At 50.7% G+C, this 14,687-nt stretch overlaps 1 protein-coding gene and 1 pseudogene across 1 annotated transcript in view; both read left to right on the forward strand.

The window, feature by feature from the left end:
* Positions 1–14,687, forward strand: part of SLC23A1 (solute carrier family 23 member 1) — a 17,632-nt gene continuing 2,945 nt past the window's right edge. Inside the window, exons 1-15 of the mRNA XM_037509186.2 lie at positions 1–33; positions 1,452–1,513; positions 2,119–2,253; positions 2,697–2,854; positions 3,589–3,677; positions 3,836–3,903; positions 4,065–4,246; positions 4,364–4,484; positions 4,744–4,900; positions 5,240–5,387; positions 6,153–6,258; positions 6,594–6,723; positions 6,813–6,956; positions 7,468–7,563; positions 12,696–12,962. Coding sequence (XP_037365083.1) covers positions 1,478–1,513; positions 2,119–2,253; positions 2,697–2,854; positions 3,589–3,677; positions 3,836–3,903; positions 4,065–4,246; positions 4,364–4,484; positions 4,744–4,900; positions 5,240–5,387; positions 6,153–6,258; positions 6,594–6,723; positions 6,813–6,956; positions 7,468–7,563; positions 12,696–12,943 — 1,818 coding nt within the window. The 5' untranslated portion in view covers positions 1–33; positions 1,452–1,477 and the 3' untranslated portion in view covers positions 12,944–12,962. The remainder of the gene's footprint in view (positions 34–1,451; positions 1,514–2,118; positions 2,254–2,696; positions 2,855–3,588; positions 3,678–3,835; positions 3,904–4,064; positions 4,247–4,363; positions 4,485–4,743; positions 4,901–5,239; positions 5,388–6,152; positions 6,259–6,593; positions 6,724–6,812; positions 6,957–7,467; positions 7,564–12,695; positions 12,963–14,687) is intronic.
* LOC119243411 (60S ribosomal protein L9-like) lies at positions 13,894–14,629 on the forward strand (annotated as a pseudogene).

Consider the following 14,687-nt stretch of genomic DNA (forward strand, 5'->3'; position numbering starts at 1 on the left):
GCAGGTTCTGGTCGTGGGCACAACAATCCAGAAGTAGGTGGGCCCTGGGGGGGATGGTGGAGGAAGGGTGGGAACATGTCCTGCTCCACCAGCTGGAAAGCCTATGTTCCTCTGGCCCTCCTAACGCCCCCTCAGCTGCTCCAGGGTCCTTGGTCATGCTGGGCTGGGGCTGCCAGCAGAGGAAGACGGGCTGGGCCCAGGGTCGGCTTCACCGGCTATGTGACGTGAAGTCACACAGCACCCAGTGCTCAGGCTTAATGCTCTCAGTTTAATACTTTGCTGTCGCTTTCTTTCTTTTTTAATATTTATTTATTTATGCATACAAGACCTGGGGTGTAGGCCAGAGGTGTGGGGGTGGGGAGAAGTGAAAGGATTCACCAGAGACTGAGTGGGGAGCAGAACAGGCAGACTGACTGAAATACACTGCTGAGGGAAGCAGCGGGCGAGACAAGCGGTCTGCTGCGCCATGTGGGTAGCTCCCTGGCCTGTCGGAGGTCAAACTCCTGCTGCAGAGGCTGCATATAGCTTCACAGAGCTTTGCTTAACCCCTTGGGCCATTAGGGAGGCCCAGTGCTTTGCTGTTGTTTTCTTGAAATTTGTAATGTTTTTGGAACCGGGGACCCACGTTTTCATTTGCACTGGGTCCCCTAAATTTGCAACCAGTCCTGGTTGAGAGGGTAAGGGAATCCTCTCCTGACACAGGGGACAGGCACAGCTGTCCAGCCTGCGTAGCTCCTTCCCTAGAGGCCCATCTGTCATGTCATGTGCCTCAGGGATCCTGAGTGCGAAGAAGCAGCAGCGGTGGGTGGGGGAGTGAGGGTAGTCTATTATCACATTTAATGTATGCAGGAACTTGGAGTTCAAGAATTTTAGGTGTGGTTTTCTAAAATCTTGCTACCAGTGTGGCCCTCCCTGGCCAGATCATATCTCCTAAATCTGTCTCCTCAGCTCTAAAAGAGGTTAATACAACCTAGTGCCTGGGGTTATACACGATACATGGATGTTGCTTGGCATGTAATCGTTCCTCAGTGATGAGAGTGGTTAGGATAATGATAATAATAATGATTAACCTGTTACTAAGTGGGGAAGAGTCTCATTCAGCATGTGACATAAAAAGTGCCTATTTCTACTCTACTTCCTCTCTTCTCACCCAAGGCTTGGTAAACTTCCAAGGCTGTCCAGGTCTCATCCCCTATGTGGGCCCTCTCTTGGCAGCCAGGACAGGTCCCGTGTACTGGCTCGCGTGCCAGCAGGGTGGGGAGCACTCAGAGGTAAAGGTGGCAGAGACTTGAGTGGCCTTTACCACTATGGCCAGAGTTAATACGTTATCTCCACCCGGTCCTTTCGCAATAGGGGCTGGGGATCTGGTTACAGATTTACTTTGAACAATGTCTGATGTGCCGAGTAAAGTCCTCCTTGGCCTTTGTAAAGCTCTCCCCTTTTCTTCTCAGGAACTGCTCACACCTGTGCCCCAAAGATGAGGGCCCAGGAGGAACCCGAGGGCACAACACAGGTGCTGGGGGATGGTGGGAGCCCGGTGGGGGTAGGGTGGGGGTAGGGGCTGAAGGAGCTTCTTCCTGGGAGGGCAGAGATAAAGCTTCCGCTGAACTTGATCAAGAGTGACTGTCCCAGACTGAACTTGTAGTTGGGGGAGGGAGTGGTGTGGGAGTTGAGGTAAAGGAGACCAGCTTTGGAACTGGCTGACTCCAACTTGGGACTAGCTGGGACTCATCCTACCCTCTCCAGTGTTACCCCAAGGACCTCCAAGGGGCAGAAATGAGACTGGAGTGGGTCCAAGAGGGCCTGTCCTTTGTCCCAGTCCTCTTGGGCCCTTCTCCTAGTGTCCCCAGGTCTCTGACTTGGGGCCCACTGGCCCACTCCCTTGACTAGAATGCCTGGTCTTCATTCCTGTGGGAAGCAATGTGAGGCGGGAGCCAGGAGTAGCCAAGGAAAGGGGCAGCTGAGTGGCTGAACTGTGGGGGAAGTGGGAGGCTTCAGGCTCGGTCCCCATTCTGAGGTGTCCACGCAAAGCTGCCTGATTGATTCTGAGGCAGCATGGGCTTTGCAGTCCTCATCATTTATCATCTACCCTGAGCTACTTCTCTCTGCTGCCCCCAGAATGATTCCCCGGGCCCAGCTGAGACCTCCACGAGGGACCCCCCGATGTCCGGGCCCACAGGGCCCAAGTTTGACATGTTGTACAAGATTGAGGATGTGCCACCCTGGTACCTGTGCATCCTGCTCGGCTTCCAGGTGGGCTTCCCTTATGGGTCTCCCCACCTCTGCACACTCCCCAGGATCCCAGCCCTCTCCCTGGCCAACAGGTTATCTTGGGTAACAGGAAGAGAAACCTGAGGTAAGCAACAGTGACTGTCACCAAGCAGGGGTGAAAAAAAGCCTTCACGGGGCCTGAAAGAGGATTAACCCCCTGGGAGCATGGGACACCAGCCAGGCAGTGTTGGTGACAGGGAGGAGGGCACACTCCACAGTAGCTGCAGCACTCACTTGGGAAGCTGATTAGTAACCCCCGGAGAGGTGAGCAGTAGCTCCCTAGTTATCCCCATGGGAGTGTCAATCCTGGGTGGGTACGCTGCCAAGGCTGGCCTGGATGCAGGCCCACTGAGGCGGTCATGAGGACTGTTAGGGTATCCCTCTGAGCTCTATGGGCTCTGCCTCATGCCCTCTCCCCTACCTAGCATTACCTGACGTGCTTCAGTGGCACCATCGCTGTGCCCTTCCTCCTGGCTGAGGCGCTGTGTGTGGGTCGAGACCAGCACATGGTCAGCCAGCTCATTGGTACCATCTTCACCTGCGTGGGCATCACCACCCTCATCCAGACCACTCTGGGCATCCGGTGAGCTGCCCCACCTTCACCCTTCACCCCCAAAAAAGCAGGTAGTCTCTCTCACTGGACTCCGATGGGACAAAAAACAGTTGCTCTCTTTCCCTACCTGCTGCTCTGACTCCCAAGTCAGCCTCACAGTCAGGTATCTGGGGTCATACCCTGGGGCCCTTGATTTGGACTCCTCAAGGATGAGGAGTCTTTGGGTTTCATATATCCTGACTGGGCTGAATCCCGCTATGCCCTCCTCCCAACAAGCAGGACCTCCTCTTCCCTGCCGCTAAACCTGTGCAGCCCCCGTCGATGATCCATCCTCCAGACCCTCCCTGCCCCCATGAGCACAGCCCTAGGCCTGAGAGGCCACAGGATGGTTATAGGTGGAGTGGGGGAAGGGGGTTGTGAGAGGAGCTTGATGTAGGAACTGAGCAGTCTACCTCTGTGCATGTGGACCCTCGCAGTGCAGAAGCTGGTGCTGACAAGTTAGGGGGCAGACTGGGCCGGGGGCTCCATTTGATTTCTTCCTTTGGATCCCCCAAATATTAGAGTCCTGCCTGTAGCTTCAATGGCTTCCCTTTGCTCTGCTCCTGCCTTTGTCCCTCTGTGTCACTGTCCCTTGTGTGATTCTCTGTCCCCCTCTCCATGCCCCATTTTCCTGGTTTCCTGTCTCTGGCGGGTCCTCCTTCCTTGCCCTGCTCCCACCTTTCTCTCCTCCCCTCCAACCTCCCACTCCCCTGCCTTCCTTCCAGGCTGCCACTGTTCCAGGCCAGTGCCTTTGCATTTCTGGTCCCAGCCAAAGCCATCCTGGCTCTGGAGAGATGGAAATGTCCCCCAGAAGGTGGGCACACTTTGGGATCTGCATTGGAGAGGGAGGGTCAGGAGCCTGGAGGTCTGGGCAGCTGTTGGTGACAGGGAGTGCATTCATTCATGGCAGTGTCTTCTCTCCCCTTCTGTTGCTGTTCCTTGTTGCTATACGCGCCCCAATTCTGGCCCCAGAGGAGATCTACGGTAACTGGACCCTGCCCCTGAACACCTCTCATATCTGGCACCCACGGATAAGAGAGGTAGGTTTGCAGGTGGGGTAGACGAGACCTGGACCTGAGGAGGGGGCTAGATGGGAGTCAGGGCCTCTGCTGAGTTGGGAGATACAAGCATGTGATCCAGGAAAATTTTTTATGTAAAGGTCATGGCCTCTTAATGACATAGCTGTTTTTTGTCATTCCAGGTCCAGGGTGCAATCATAGTGTCCAGCATGGTAGAGGTGGTGATTGGGCTGACAGGGCTGCCTGGGGCCCTGCTCAGCTACATTGGGCCTCTCACAGTCACCCCCACTGTCTCCCTCATTGGCCTCTCTGTCTTCCAAGCTGCTGGTGACCGAGCTGGCTCCCACTGGGGTATTTCAGCTTGGTGAGTGGACATGGGCCTAATTCTTTCCCAGTCCCAATTCCCTTATCCCCTTCATCCCTTTATGTCCTGCCCCAGGCCGGTCTACTAGCCATCTTCTCCTTGTGTCTCTGCCCCAAGCTCCATTGTCCTGATCATCCTCTTCTCCCAGTACCTGCGCAACTTGACCTTCCTGCTGCCTGTCTACCGATGGGGCAAAGGCTTCACTTTCTTCCGCATCCAGATCTTCAAGATGTTTCCTGTGAGGAGCTGACAGGCAACTAAGGCTGGGACCAGGCCAGGGGTTGGATCTGTGTCCAGGGTCAAGGGGATGGGGGCAAGGGCTGGGACGGCAGGGACTTAGAGCCAGAGCAGAGAGGCGGTCCCAGCCAGGGATTGGAGCAGGTGTTCAGGCGTGGTTTGTGTTAGGGCAAAGGCAAAGGCTGGGGTCTAGGGCTGAGGTTGGGCCTGGAGTGAGACTCCAATGCCCTCAAGTGCACCTCTCACCCACCCCACTTTAGATTGTGCTGGCTATCATGACCATGTGGTTGCTCTGCTACATCCTGACCCTCACGAATGTGCTGCCTGCAGATCCCACAGCCTACGGCTTCCAGGCACGAACAGATGCCCGAGGGGACATCATGGCTATATCGCCCTGGATCCGCATCCCCTACCCCTGTGAGTAACCCCACAGGAGGGGGGTGAGGGGAGGCCCTCTGCCTCTCACTGAGACCATCTATGAGGCCACTGATGACCCCGATCCAGTTGATGATGTAACTAGAATTAGCTGCACATTTATAGTGTGCCAGTCACTGTGGTATTTTACTCAGGTAAAGCCTCACTCGAACTTCATGAGTCTGAGTGATCCCAAATAAGCTCCTATACAGATCAAATAAGATCACAGTACAGAGATCCCTTTACCTGCCTCTCCCCCCAAGTCCCCATCTAAGTACTGCCTTATCCACTCTGGACCCACTAAAGGGCACCACATCCATCCTCCTGTCTCCCTGGACCTAGGTCAGTGGGGCCTGCCCACAGTGACTGCAGCTGCTGTTTTGGGAATGTTCAGTGCCACATTAGCGGGCATCATCGAATCCATTGGAGATTACTATGCTTGTGCCCGCCTGGCTGGTGCACCACCCCCTCCAGTACATGCTATCAACAGGTATGCAAAGATCTGAATCCCAGAGGTGTGGATGTGGGCAAGGAATTAATACTCTCTGTATCTGGGACTCCCTGGGGGCCTAAGGGCTAAGTGTCAATGCTTTCACCATTATGGCCTGAGTTCGATCCCCAGACAGGAAGCTAACCCACTTATGGCATAGAAGACCCCTCCTGTCTTGCCTGCTGCTCCCCTTAGCAGTGTATTTCAGTAAAATCTGCTTGTTCTGCTCCGCACCCTGTCTCTGGTGAATCCTCTCACCCCCAGCACCTCTGGCCTTCACCCCAGTTCCTCTATGCGCGCACACACACACACACACACACACAAACCCCCACACAATACTCTCCAGACCTCATTCTCCTTAAGAAATCTGGAAGCACTCATCACTCTATCTGCATGTTGTCAGTAGTTGAGGGGATAATGAAGTCTTAGGGGAACCATAGTCACTCAACATTCAGGGTCCCTAGTCTTCCATGTGCATTCTCTTAAAACAGTTTGCTAACAATCCTGTGAGACAAGCATCCTTATTGTCCCCAGCTTACTTATGAGGAAATTTAATCCTAAAGGAGTAAGTGCCAGGGCCCTGGGACTGATGCTCTGGTCTGGACTCCTGATTTCCAGGCCTACTCTGGCCTGAAGCTGGGAGTACTACCAACGGAGAGTTGCAGCTCGCAGTCTCCAGAAGGCTAGCAGCTAGGCCAGGAGGATAAGAGGACACTTGCTGGGGCACAGGCTGGATCACAAACCCCTCTCACCCTTTCCTTACAGGGGTATCTTTACCGAAGGCATCTGCTGCATTATCGCAGGGCTGTTCGGCACGGGCAACGGGTCCACATCGTCCAGCCCCAACATTGGCGTCCTGGGGATTACCAAGGTGCCAAGTCGAGCGCAGGAGCAGCACGAAGTCCCCTCCCATTCCCTGACCCAAGTCCATCCCAACTTTGGTCCCACCCTTAAGCCCAGGCCCAAGTGTGTGCCTTGCTCTTATTGCAGACCCCGCCCACTGGCCCCGCCCGGCCCCGCCCCGCCCCCGCCCCCGCCGGCCTCGCCACCCAGGCCCCACCCCGCCCCCCGGCCCCGCCCCGGCCCCGCCCCGCCCCGGCCCCGGCCCCGCCCCGACCCCCAGCCCCGACCCCCAGCCCCGACCCCCAGCCCCGCCGCGCCCCGAAGCTAACCGCGACCCAGCCACACCCCCTGGTTCCCCGGCAGGTGGGCAGCCGGCGTGTGGTGCAGTACGGTGCCGGCATCATGCTGATCCTGGGCACCATTGGCAAGTTCACAGCCCTCTTCGCCTCGCTGCCTGACCCCATATTGGGGGGAATGTTCTGTACTCTGTTTGGTGAGTACCACCGCGAGGGCCCCAGGGCGCCGAGGGGTAGAGCCCATCCCGCCCCTACCGCGCCTCCATCTGTTCTTCTGCGCCCTCAGGCATGATTACGGCGGTGGGACTGTCCAACCTGCAGTTCGTGGACATGAACTCCTCCCGCAACCTTTTTGTGCTGGGATTTTCTATGTTTTTCGGGCTCACGCTCCCCAATTACCTGGAGTCCAACCGCGGAGCCATCAACACAGGTGCCACCCCTTGTCTACGTTGGGGGGGGGCAGGGGAGGGGGGGAGAGGAGAGAGGTGTGGTGGGCTCCGACTCTGAGCACAGCCCCTTCCTCTAAGACTTCACACGGCTGGAGCCAGAAATTCTGCCCAACTCCGTATGTTAATCAGCAGTCAAGAAACTAATAAGCAGCTGTCCTTTATTAAGATACTTTCTGTGCACTGGTGCTGAGTTCTGCATGTGCTCATTTAATTTTCACAAGAGCTCCACGAGATAGCTATTATCTCATCTCCCTGTTACAGATGAGGAAAGTGAGGTGACAAGGCCCTGGTAGCAACTGGCAAAACTGGAATTTCAATCCAGGGATGGGAGAGGCAGAGATGCAGATAGGGTTGAAAGTCAGTGTTTTACACCCTTCCATCACCACCCTGGCTCAAGGAAGTCTGCAGCCTGCACTAGTTGGGAGAAAAGACCCTGCGTTCTGCTTTGCAGATCTGGCCTTGACACCCATTGCCCCTTGGCCTATTCCACAGGCATTCCTGAAATAGACCAGATTCTAACTGTGCTGCTGACTACGGAGATGTTCGTGGGTGGATGCCTGGCTTTCCTATTGGACAACACAGTGCCTGGTATGGATCAGCTCTGGGAGTGGCACATACAATTGGGCTGGACTGATATACAGGCCAACAGATGGCCCCTGAGCTGGAGCCGTGGCCAGGCCTGATGATGCCATGCAGGTCCTGCAGGGAGAAGCAGGAACAGGTGGGCTGGCGGAGTGCCTGCTGGCTGAAGGGAGAGACCACTTGGCTTAGACAAACATTACAGGTCTTGAGAGGGTGGCCCTACGAGTTATTCAGGGCTCTTTGCATTGTTTACTTTCCATCCCTTTTTCTTTTTTGAATGTTTTTTTTTTTCTTAATTCCTCTCCATTTCTTTATGCTACCAGGGTTGAGAAGTGCCTTTACTTTCTTAGGACAGATACAAATGCAGCATCGTTGTTTGCAAAACCCACTCCAAATATGCCAGCAGCCTGTCATGTTAGCTACGAGAAGAGCCTTTATGATATCAGGGTTTTTGCAGAGATCATGGAGGATACTTGCTGGGTTTTCTGAAAACCTGCCTGGCCTGTTTATGTGCCCACTAAATACATACACATTAAATGTCACTAGGTACTCTGATATTTACTGTTTACTACATATGGGTCAGGTTTGGAGCTAAGTGTCTCATTTGAGCTTCAAAAATTGTCCTGTGAGGTTGAGACTATAGACATAATTTTAAATGAGGAAACAGAATCAGGGAGGTGACTCACCAAAGCTCAGTTTGGAGACTTAAAATGTTGCAAATCTGGGATTTTAACAAAGTTCATCTGATGTAGTCCATGTCCTGTGTCCCAGCACTGCACCACATTGCCTCTGCTAGAGGGCTTCAGGGGAACTGGAAGATCAAGGAAAGCTGGGGAAACCGTGTATGTGGGGGGGAGAAGGGAATTTACAGACTATCAGTGCAGGGAGTTGAAGGATGGGAGTAGCCAAGTGACCCTCCTTTCCCACCACTTACCAGCCTGAACGCAGGTGCAATTTCACTTGCTTCTCTCTGTCCGAAGAGGCAAATATCTATTCAGAGTGCAAGAGTCAAGCTGACTGCACAGCTGGTGGGTTGGAGTGTGGGTAGGGAAGGGCCTGGCTCCCTGGCAATTTTAGGAATTTAACAGCATCGATGAGAGGGCTCTTGGTGGCAGATGCCCCATGGATGATGGGTGGATACTTAATTGTGATACCTATTCCTCCCCATTTAGAGGAGACTGGGGTGTATGCTGGAATAGCCCACTCTGTGAACCTGAGACAAGTGGCAGCCTCAATGCTTAAGAAAACTGGGGGCATAGAGGGCATCTGGGCGGGAAGCTAAGGCTTAAGATTTGAGTAACTGGATTAAGGTACCAGATGTTAAGTCTCAGAGCAGCCTCTCTTGTGTTCCTCACATCCCTATCCTTCAACCCCACTGCATGTCAGCAACACCTTTGCCAGAAATCATAACATGTGTTATGCCACATAATCTTCAACACTCCTTTTATGAGCACCGATGAGGAATCTGAAGATTGGAAATGGTAGAATCACTTCCCCAAAGCCATACAATCTGGATTCAAACCTAGGTGTAGGGCCTGCCTCATGGCCCATGGGGTTAAGACACAACTTATAAAGCTATCCACAGCCACTGCAGCACAAGTTTGATCCCTGGCCAGGGAGCGGCCCACATGGCGCAGCAGACCTCTCCTGACTAGCCCACTGCTACCGCTGCTCTCCTCAGCAGTGTATTTCCGTTGATCTGCCTGTTCTGTTCCCCACTCTGTCTCTGGTGAATCCTCTCACCCACCACACCTCTGGCCTGTACCCCAGTTCTTGTATGCATGAATATTTAAAAACAAACAAACAAACAAAAAACAAACCTAGGTAGATGGCAGAACAGTTGTTAGCCATGGAATTGCACAGCTTGCTTCTGTGTGATGATCACACTTCACTGATGGGCCACTTCTTATCTGCTCCATCTCTTTACCTATTCACTGTCCAACCTTAGGGGGCAATCAATTTAGTCCAGCAACTACTAAGAGAACTTTACCTTGGGTTAGACACTGAAAAGAATGCAAGGGAAAAAAAAACCAAAAAGCTTAAGTCCCATGTTTGTTTTTTTTTTTTTTTTTTTTTTTTTTTTAAATAGAGGCATGTTTATTTATTTATTTATTTGTTTGTTTGTACATGCACTGGGTACAGTCAGAAGCGCGGGAGGGTGAGAGAATTCACCAGAGCCAGAGCGGGGAGCAGAGCAGGCAGAAGGACCGAAGTACACTGCTGAGGGGAGCAGCGGGCGGCAGGAGAGGTCTGCGCGCCATGCGGGACCCTCCTCCAGTGGCTGGGGAGCAGCCGGGGATCGAACCGGCGCCGCAGAGGCCGCGGGCAGCTTCGCAACCCAGCGCTCAACCACTGCGCCACCGGGGAGGCCCCCCATGTTTGTTTTGAGGGAGCTCCTAGCACAAGATAGGACTTAAAACTGGGCTGAGAGCAGTGTAGAACAGTACAGTCAATAAGCCTGGTCTGGAGTCATCTGGAGGGCTTGCTTGATGAAATTGGATGGGGCTAGAAACTGGAAGCATAGGACGCTCTGTTGTGTGTGGGTGGTGGTGGGTGGATAGACATCACAGTCCTGTCCACAGACGGCTTTTCCCCTCTACTCTGGCCACCTTTCCTTTCTACTCTGCTAAAATAGTACCTTCCCCCAGAAGCCTAGACCTACCCTCTGAGATTTCAGGACAAATTTGGTTTTACTGTGGGAATATTGTGAGTTACAAGATAAATGCATTGTGGTCATTCAGATGACCAATATCTGTATTTTTCACGTATTTTATCTTCATCCATGGTTCCTCATAGTTCCCAAACTCCTTGTAATGTCCTAAGTGTTGAGAGTGATGAAGTTGTCTCTTATTAAGTCATCAAGGTGACTTATGAGCAAATACTTAAGGATGGGGACTCGTTGCCAGGGGAAACCACATGATTATAGAGGGTTGGAATTTCTACCCTGACCTCCTAGGATGGAAGAGGGGCTAGAGTTTGAGTTCAACTGCCAATGGCCAATGAGTTAATGAAACCTACATATGTAATAAAGTCTTCATGAAAGCCCAAAAGGCGGGGCTCGTAAGAGCTTCTGGGTTAGTGAACACATGGAGACTTAGGGAGAATGGTGCCCCTGGAGAGGGCATGGAAAGCATCCTTTCCCCACATTTACCTCTCCATCTCTTTCATTTGGCTGTTCCCTTCTATGATACCCTTTGTAATCAATGGGTACTTTTTTTTTTTTTAAGATTTATTTATTTATGCATACAAGAGCTGGGGTACAGCCCAGAGATGTGGGGGGTGAGAGGATTCACCAGAGACATAGTGGGGAACAGAACAGGCAGATTGACGGAAATACACTGCTGAGGGGAGCAGCGGGAGAGACAGGAGAGGTCTGCTGTGCCATGTGGGTTTCTCTCTGGCCGGGGTCGAACTCATGCCACAGAGGCTGTAGATTGCTTCATAGTGCGGTACTTAACCCCTTGCGCCACCAGGGAGGCCCTCAATGGGTACTTTTGAGTACATGGGTTTTACGAGTTCTGCGACATGCTCTAGAAGTTACTAGAACTTGAGTGTCCTGAGCACATATAGAAGTCTGGGGCTTGGCCTCCCGGGTGGCGCAGTGAGTTCAGCACAGCGCTGTGAAGCTGTCCGCAGCCTCTGCAGCGCGGGTTCGATTCCCAGCTGGCCAGGGAGATACCCACATGGTGCGGTGGACCTCTCCTGTCTTGCCCACTGATCCCCTCAGCAGTGTTTTCAGTCATCTGCCTGTTCTGCTCCCAGCTCTGTCTGTGTTGAATCTTTTCACACTCCCGCGCCTCTGGCCTGTACTCCAGCTCTTGTATAAATAGATAAATCTTAAAAAAAAAAAAAAAAAAAAAAAAGCCTGGGGCTTGCCAAGGGAGTCTGAAATGGGGGATGGTTTTGGGATACTGAGCCTTTTACCTGTGGGATCTGATGCTATCTTGAGGTAGTAGTGTCATAATCGAGCAGAATAATCTGTTGGTCTAAGGATGCCTACCCAAACCCCTGTTGCAAATCCGTTTTGGGGATACCCTGTATAACTGTATGGTATTCTCGGACTGGGTTGCCAGCATCTGGAAATCTCTCTTTTCACTGGATTTAGTCAGTCTTTGTCGACCCCAGTTCTCGTGAAAACCTCACAGCTCCCCCAAAACTAAGGGAGAAATTCCCTCATTTAAAAAAAATCTCTCTTATATACCCCTACCAAACCATCAACTATTAAGAATTTACCTAGCTTGACTTTCTAAGGCTCGTATTATTTGCTAAGTATGGAATGATCATACTGAATATTGATACTGCGTGTGATCTTAGCCAAAAGGCCGAAAAGCAATTGAATATTGATACTGATTACAGTATTTTGAAACATACCTCCCTGCCCCCTAGAAGAGTCTGGGCACTACACACACTAGGCTCCATACTCAATGATGGTGGTTGACAATTCCCTGTTTCATTATAAAATCTTGTATAATAGTGCCTATATTCCTACCACACAGGTAATCTTTTATTTATTTATTTATTTATTTATTTATTTAAAGAGGCATGTATTTTTATTTATTTATTTGTTTGTTTGTTTGTACATGCACTGGGTACAGTCAGAAGCGCGGGAGGGTGAGAGAATTCACCAGAGCCAGAGTGGGGAGCAGAGCAGGCAGAAGGACCGAAGTACACTGCTGAGGGGAGCAGCGGGTGGCAGGAGAGGTCTGCGCGCCATGTGGGACCCTCCTCCGGTGGCCGGGGAGCAGCCGGGGATCGAACCGTCGCTGCAGAGGCTGCGGGCAGCTTTGCAACCCAGCGCTCAACCGCTGCGCCACCGGGGAGGCCCCACACATGTAATCTTAAAGGAATGAGATAGTTAAATTAAAACATTTAGCACAGAGCTCGGCACACTATATATACACAATAAATATTAATTATACCCCATATCTAGGGAAACTTTTAGTTTCCCTTCTAGGGAAACTTCCCTAGAACTCTGAGCAAGGTAAATCATGTATTTAACAACTTTTAGAATGATAAAAAATCTGAGAATTGACACTCTATTTCAGAAACCTGCCTCAGGTCTAGGCTCTGGAAAGGGGAAATACATGAGAGAGGATGGTTGTCTCTGGTAAATGACCTCTTCCATTATCCACTTCTAGGGAGCCCAGAGGAACGAGGGCTGATACAGTGGAAAGCTGGAGCCCATGCCAACAGCGAGACATCTGCCAGTCTCAAGAGCTATGATTTCCCCTTCGGGATGAGCAGGATAAAGAGGATTGCCTTTCTGAAATACATTCCTATCTGCCCAGTCTTCAAAGGATTTTCTTCAAAGTCAAAAGACCAAATTCCAGTTCCAGAAGATACTTTAGAAAATACAGAAAGTGGGCCTGTGTCAACAAAGGTCTGAAGTATCACTCCCAGTAAAGGTAAGACATAACTTAGTCGATGGTTTTTGTGGGAGGATTTGAAAAAAATCACAAAATTCTTACTCTTTAAGAAACTACTCAATTTCCATTTTTGTGACCTATTTGAGTGTCATTCAGGAGAAGGTAGGCTGGGTCAAAAGTCAATACATGGCTTTTGGGTGGAACTCCTTAGCCATTTTATAGTGACAATGGAACTTCCCAAAGGTGTGTCACAAAGAGGATACAAATAGTTTAAAATTAATTGATGTCCTCAATCTTCTGGGTATTTGGGCAGAAACGGGTCAACCAGAGCCCATGAGCCACAGCCAGCCTCATCCCTGCACTCCAGTATACTGTTATCACCTGATGGAAAAGGTTGAGAAATAATGACAGCACAAGAACAGGGAAAAAACCTCTCATATAAACTGCCTTATAAACAGTGGTCATAAAATAAGAAATGTATGAAACAGGATGACTTCAGTTATGCTAAGGCATGCCCTGATGGTGTGATAATTTTTTTCCAAGGGCCTCAAAATCAAAAAGCTGATACTACAACTTCCCATTATTAGGTGGTCTGGCTCTCTAGTTTATCTTCAAATTGACTTAATGTGTATGTTCCCTCACACAAACATTCTTACAAAATGAGAGCTTAATGTGAAGACTCCCTAATAATAATAGCAGTCATAGGCCTCCCTGGTGGCGCAAGGGGTTAAGATGTAATCTATGAAGCTGTCCGCAGCCACTGCAGCACGAGTTCGATCCCTGGCCAGGGAGCTACCCACATGGCACGGCAGACCTCTCCTGACTCACCCACTGCTCCCCTCAGCAGTGTATTTCAGTCAGTCTGCCTGTTCTGTTCCCCACAGTTTCTGGTGAATCCTCTCACCCTCCTGCACCTCTGGCCTGTACCCCAGTTCTTGTATGCATAAATCAATCAATCTTGACAGCCTACAAGAACGTAATGACGAAAGACGCGCTCTCTTTGCCGCATCTACTGCGAGAATGAAGACCATTCTCAGCAATCAGACTGTCGACATTCCAGAAAATGTTGACACATCCCTGAAGGGTCGCACTGTTATTGTGAAGGGCCCCAGAGGCACCCTGCGGAGGGACTTCAATCACATCAATGTCAACTCAGTTTGCTTGGGAAGAAAAAGAAGGGGCTCCGGGTTGACAAATGGTGGGGAAATAGAAAGGAACTGGCTACTGTTCGCACTATCTGTAGTCATGTACAGAACATGATCAAGGGTGTTACACTGGGCTTCCGTTATAAGTTGAGGTCTGTGTATGCTCACTTCCCTATCAACGTTGTTATTCAGGAGAATGGGTCTCTTGTTAAAATCCAAAATTTCTTGGGCGAAAAATACATTTGCAGGGTTCAGATAAGACAAGGTGTTGCTTGTTCAGTATCTCAAGTCCAGAAAGATGAGTTGACTCTTGAAGGAAACGACATTGAACTTGTATCAAATTCAGCTGCTTTGATTCAGCAAGCCACGACATTAAAAACAAGGATATCAGGAAATTTTTGGATGGTATCTATGTTTCTGAAAAAGGAACTGTTCAGCATGCTGATGAATAAGATTTAAGTTGTCCAGCTACAGAGCAGCAAGATAATGGATGATTTCTTAGATCTATTTGTGATACATCTTTAAGATGCAATAATAAAAGTCGTCATTGATTTGGGCAAAAAAAAAAAAAAAATCAATCTTAAAAAAAATAATAGCGGTCACTTAAAACTTTCTATGT

The sequence above is a fragment of the Talpa occidentalis genome, unplaced genomic scaffold, assembly GCF_014898055.3.
Source record: "Talpa occidentalis isolate TD23 unplaced genomic scaffold, MPIMG_talOcc4v2.1 talOcc4.13, whole genome shotgun sequence".
Lineage (NCBI taxonomy): Eukaryota > Metazoa > Chordata > Mammalia > Eulipotyphla > Talpidae > Talpa > Talpa occidentalis.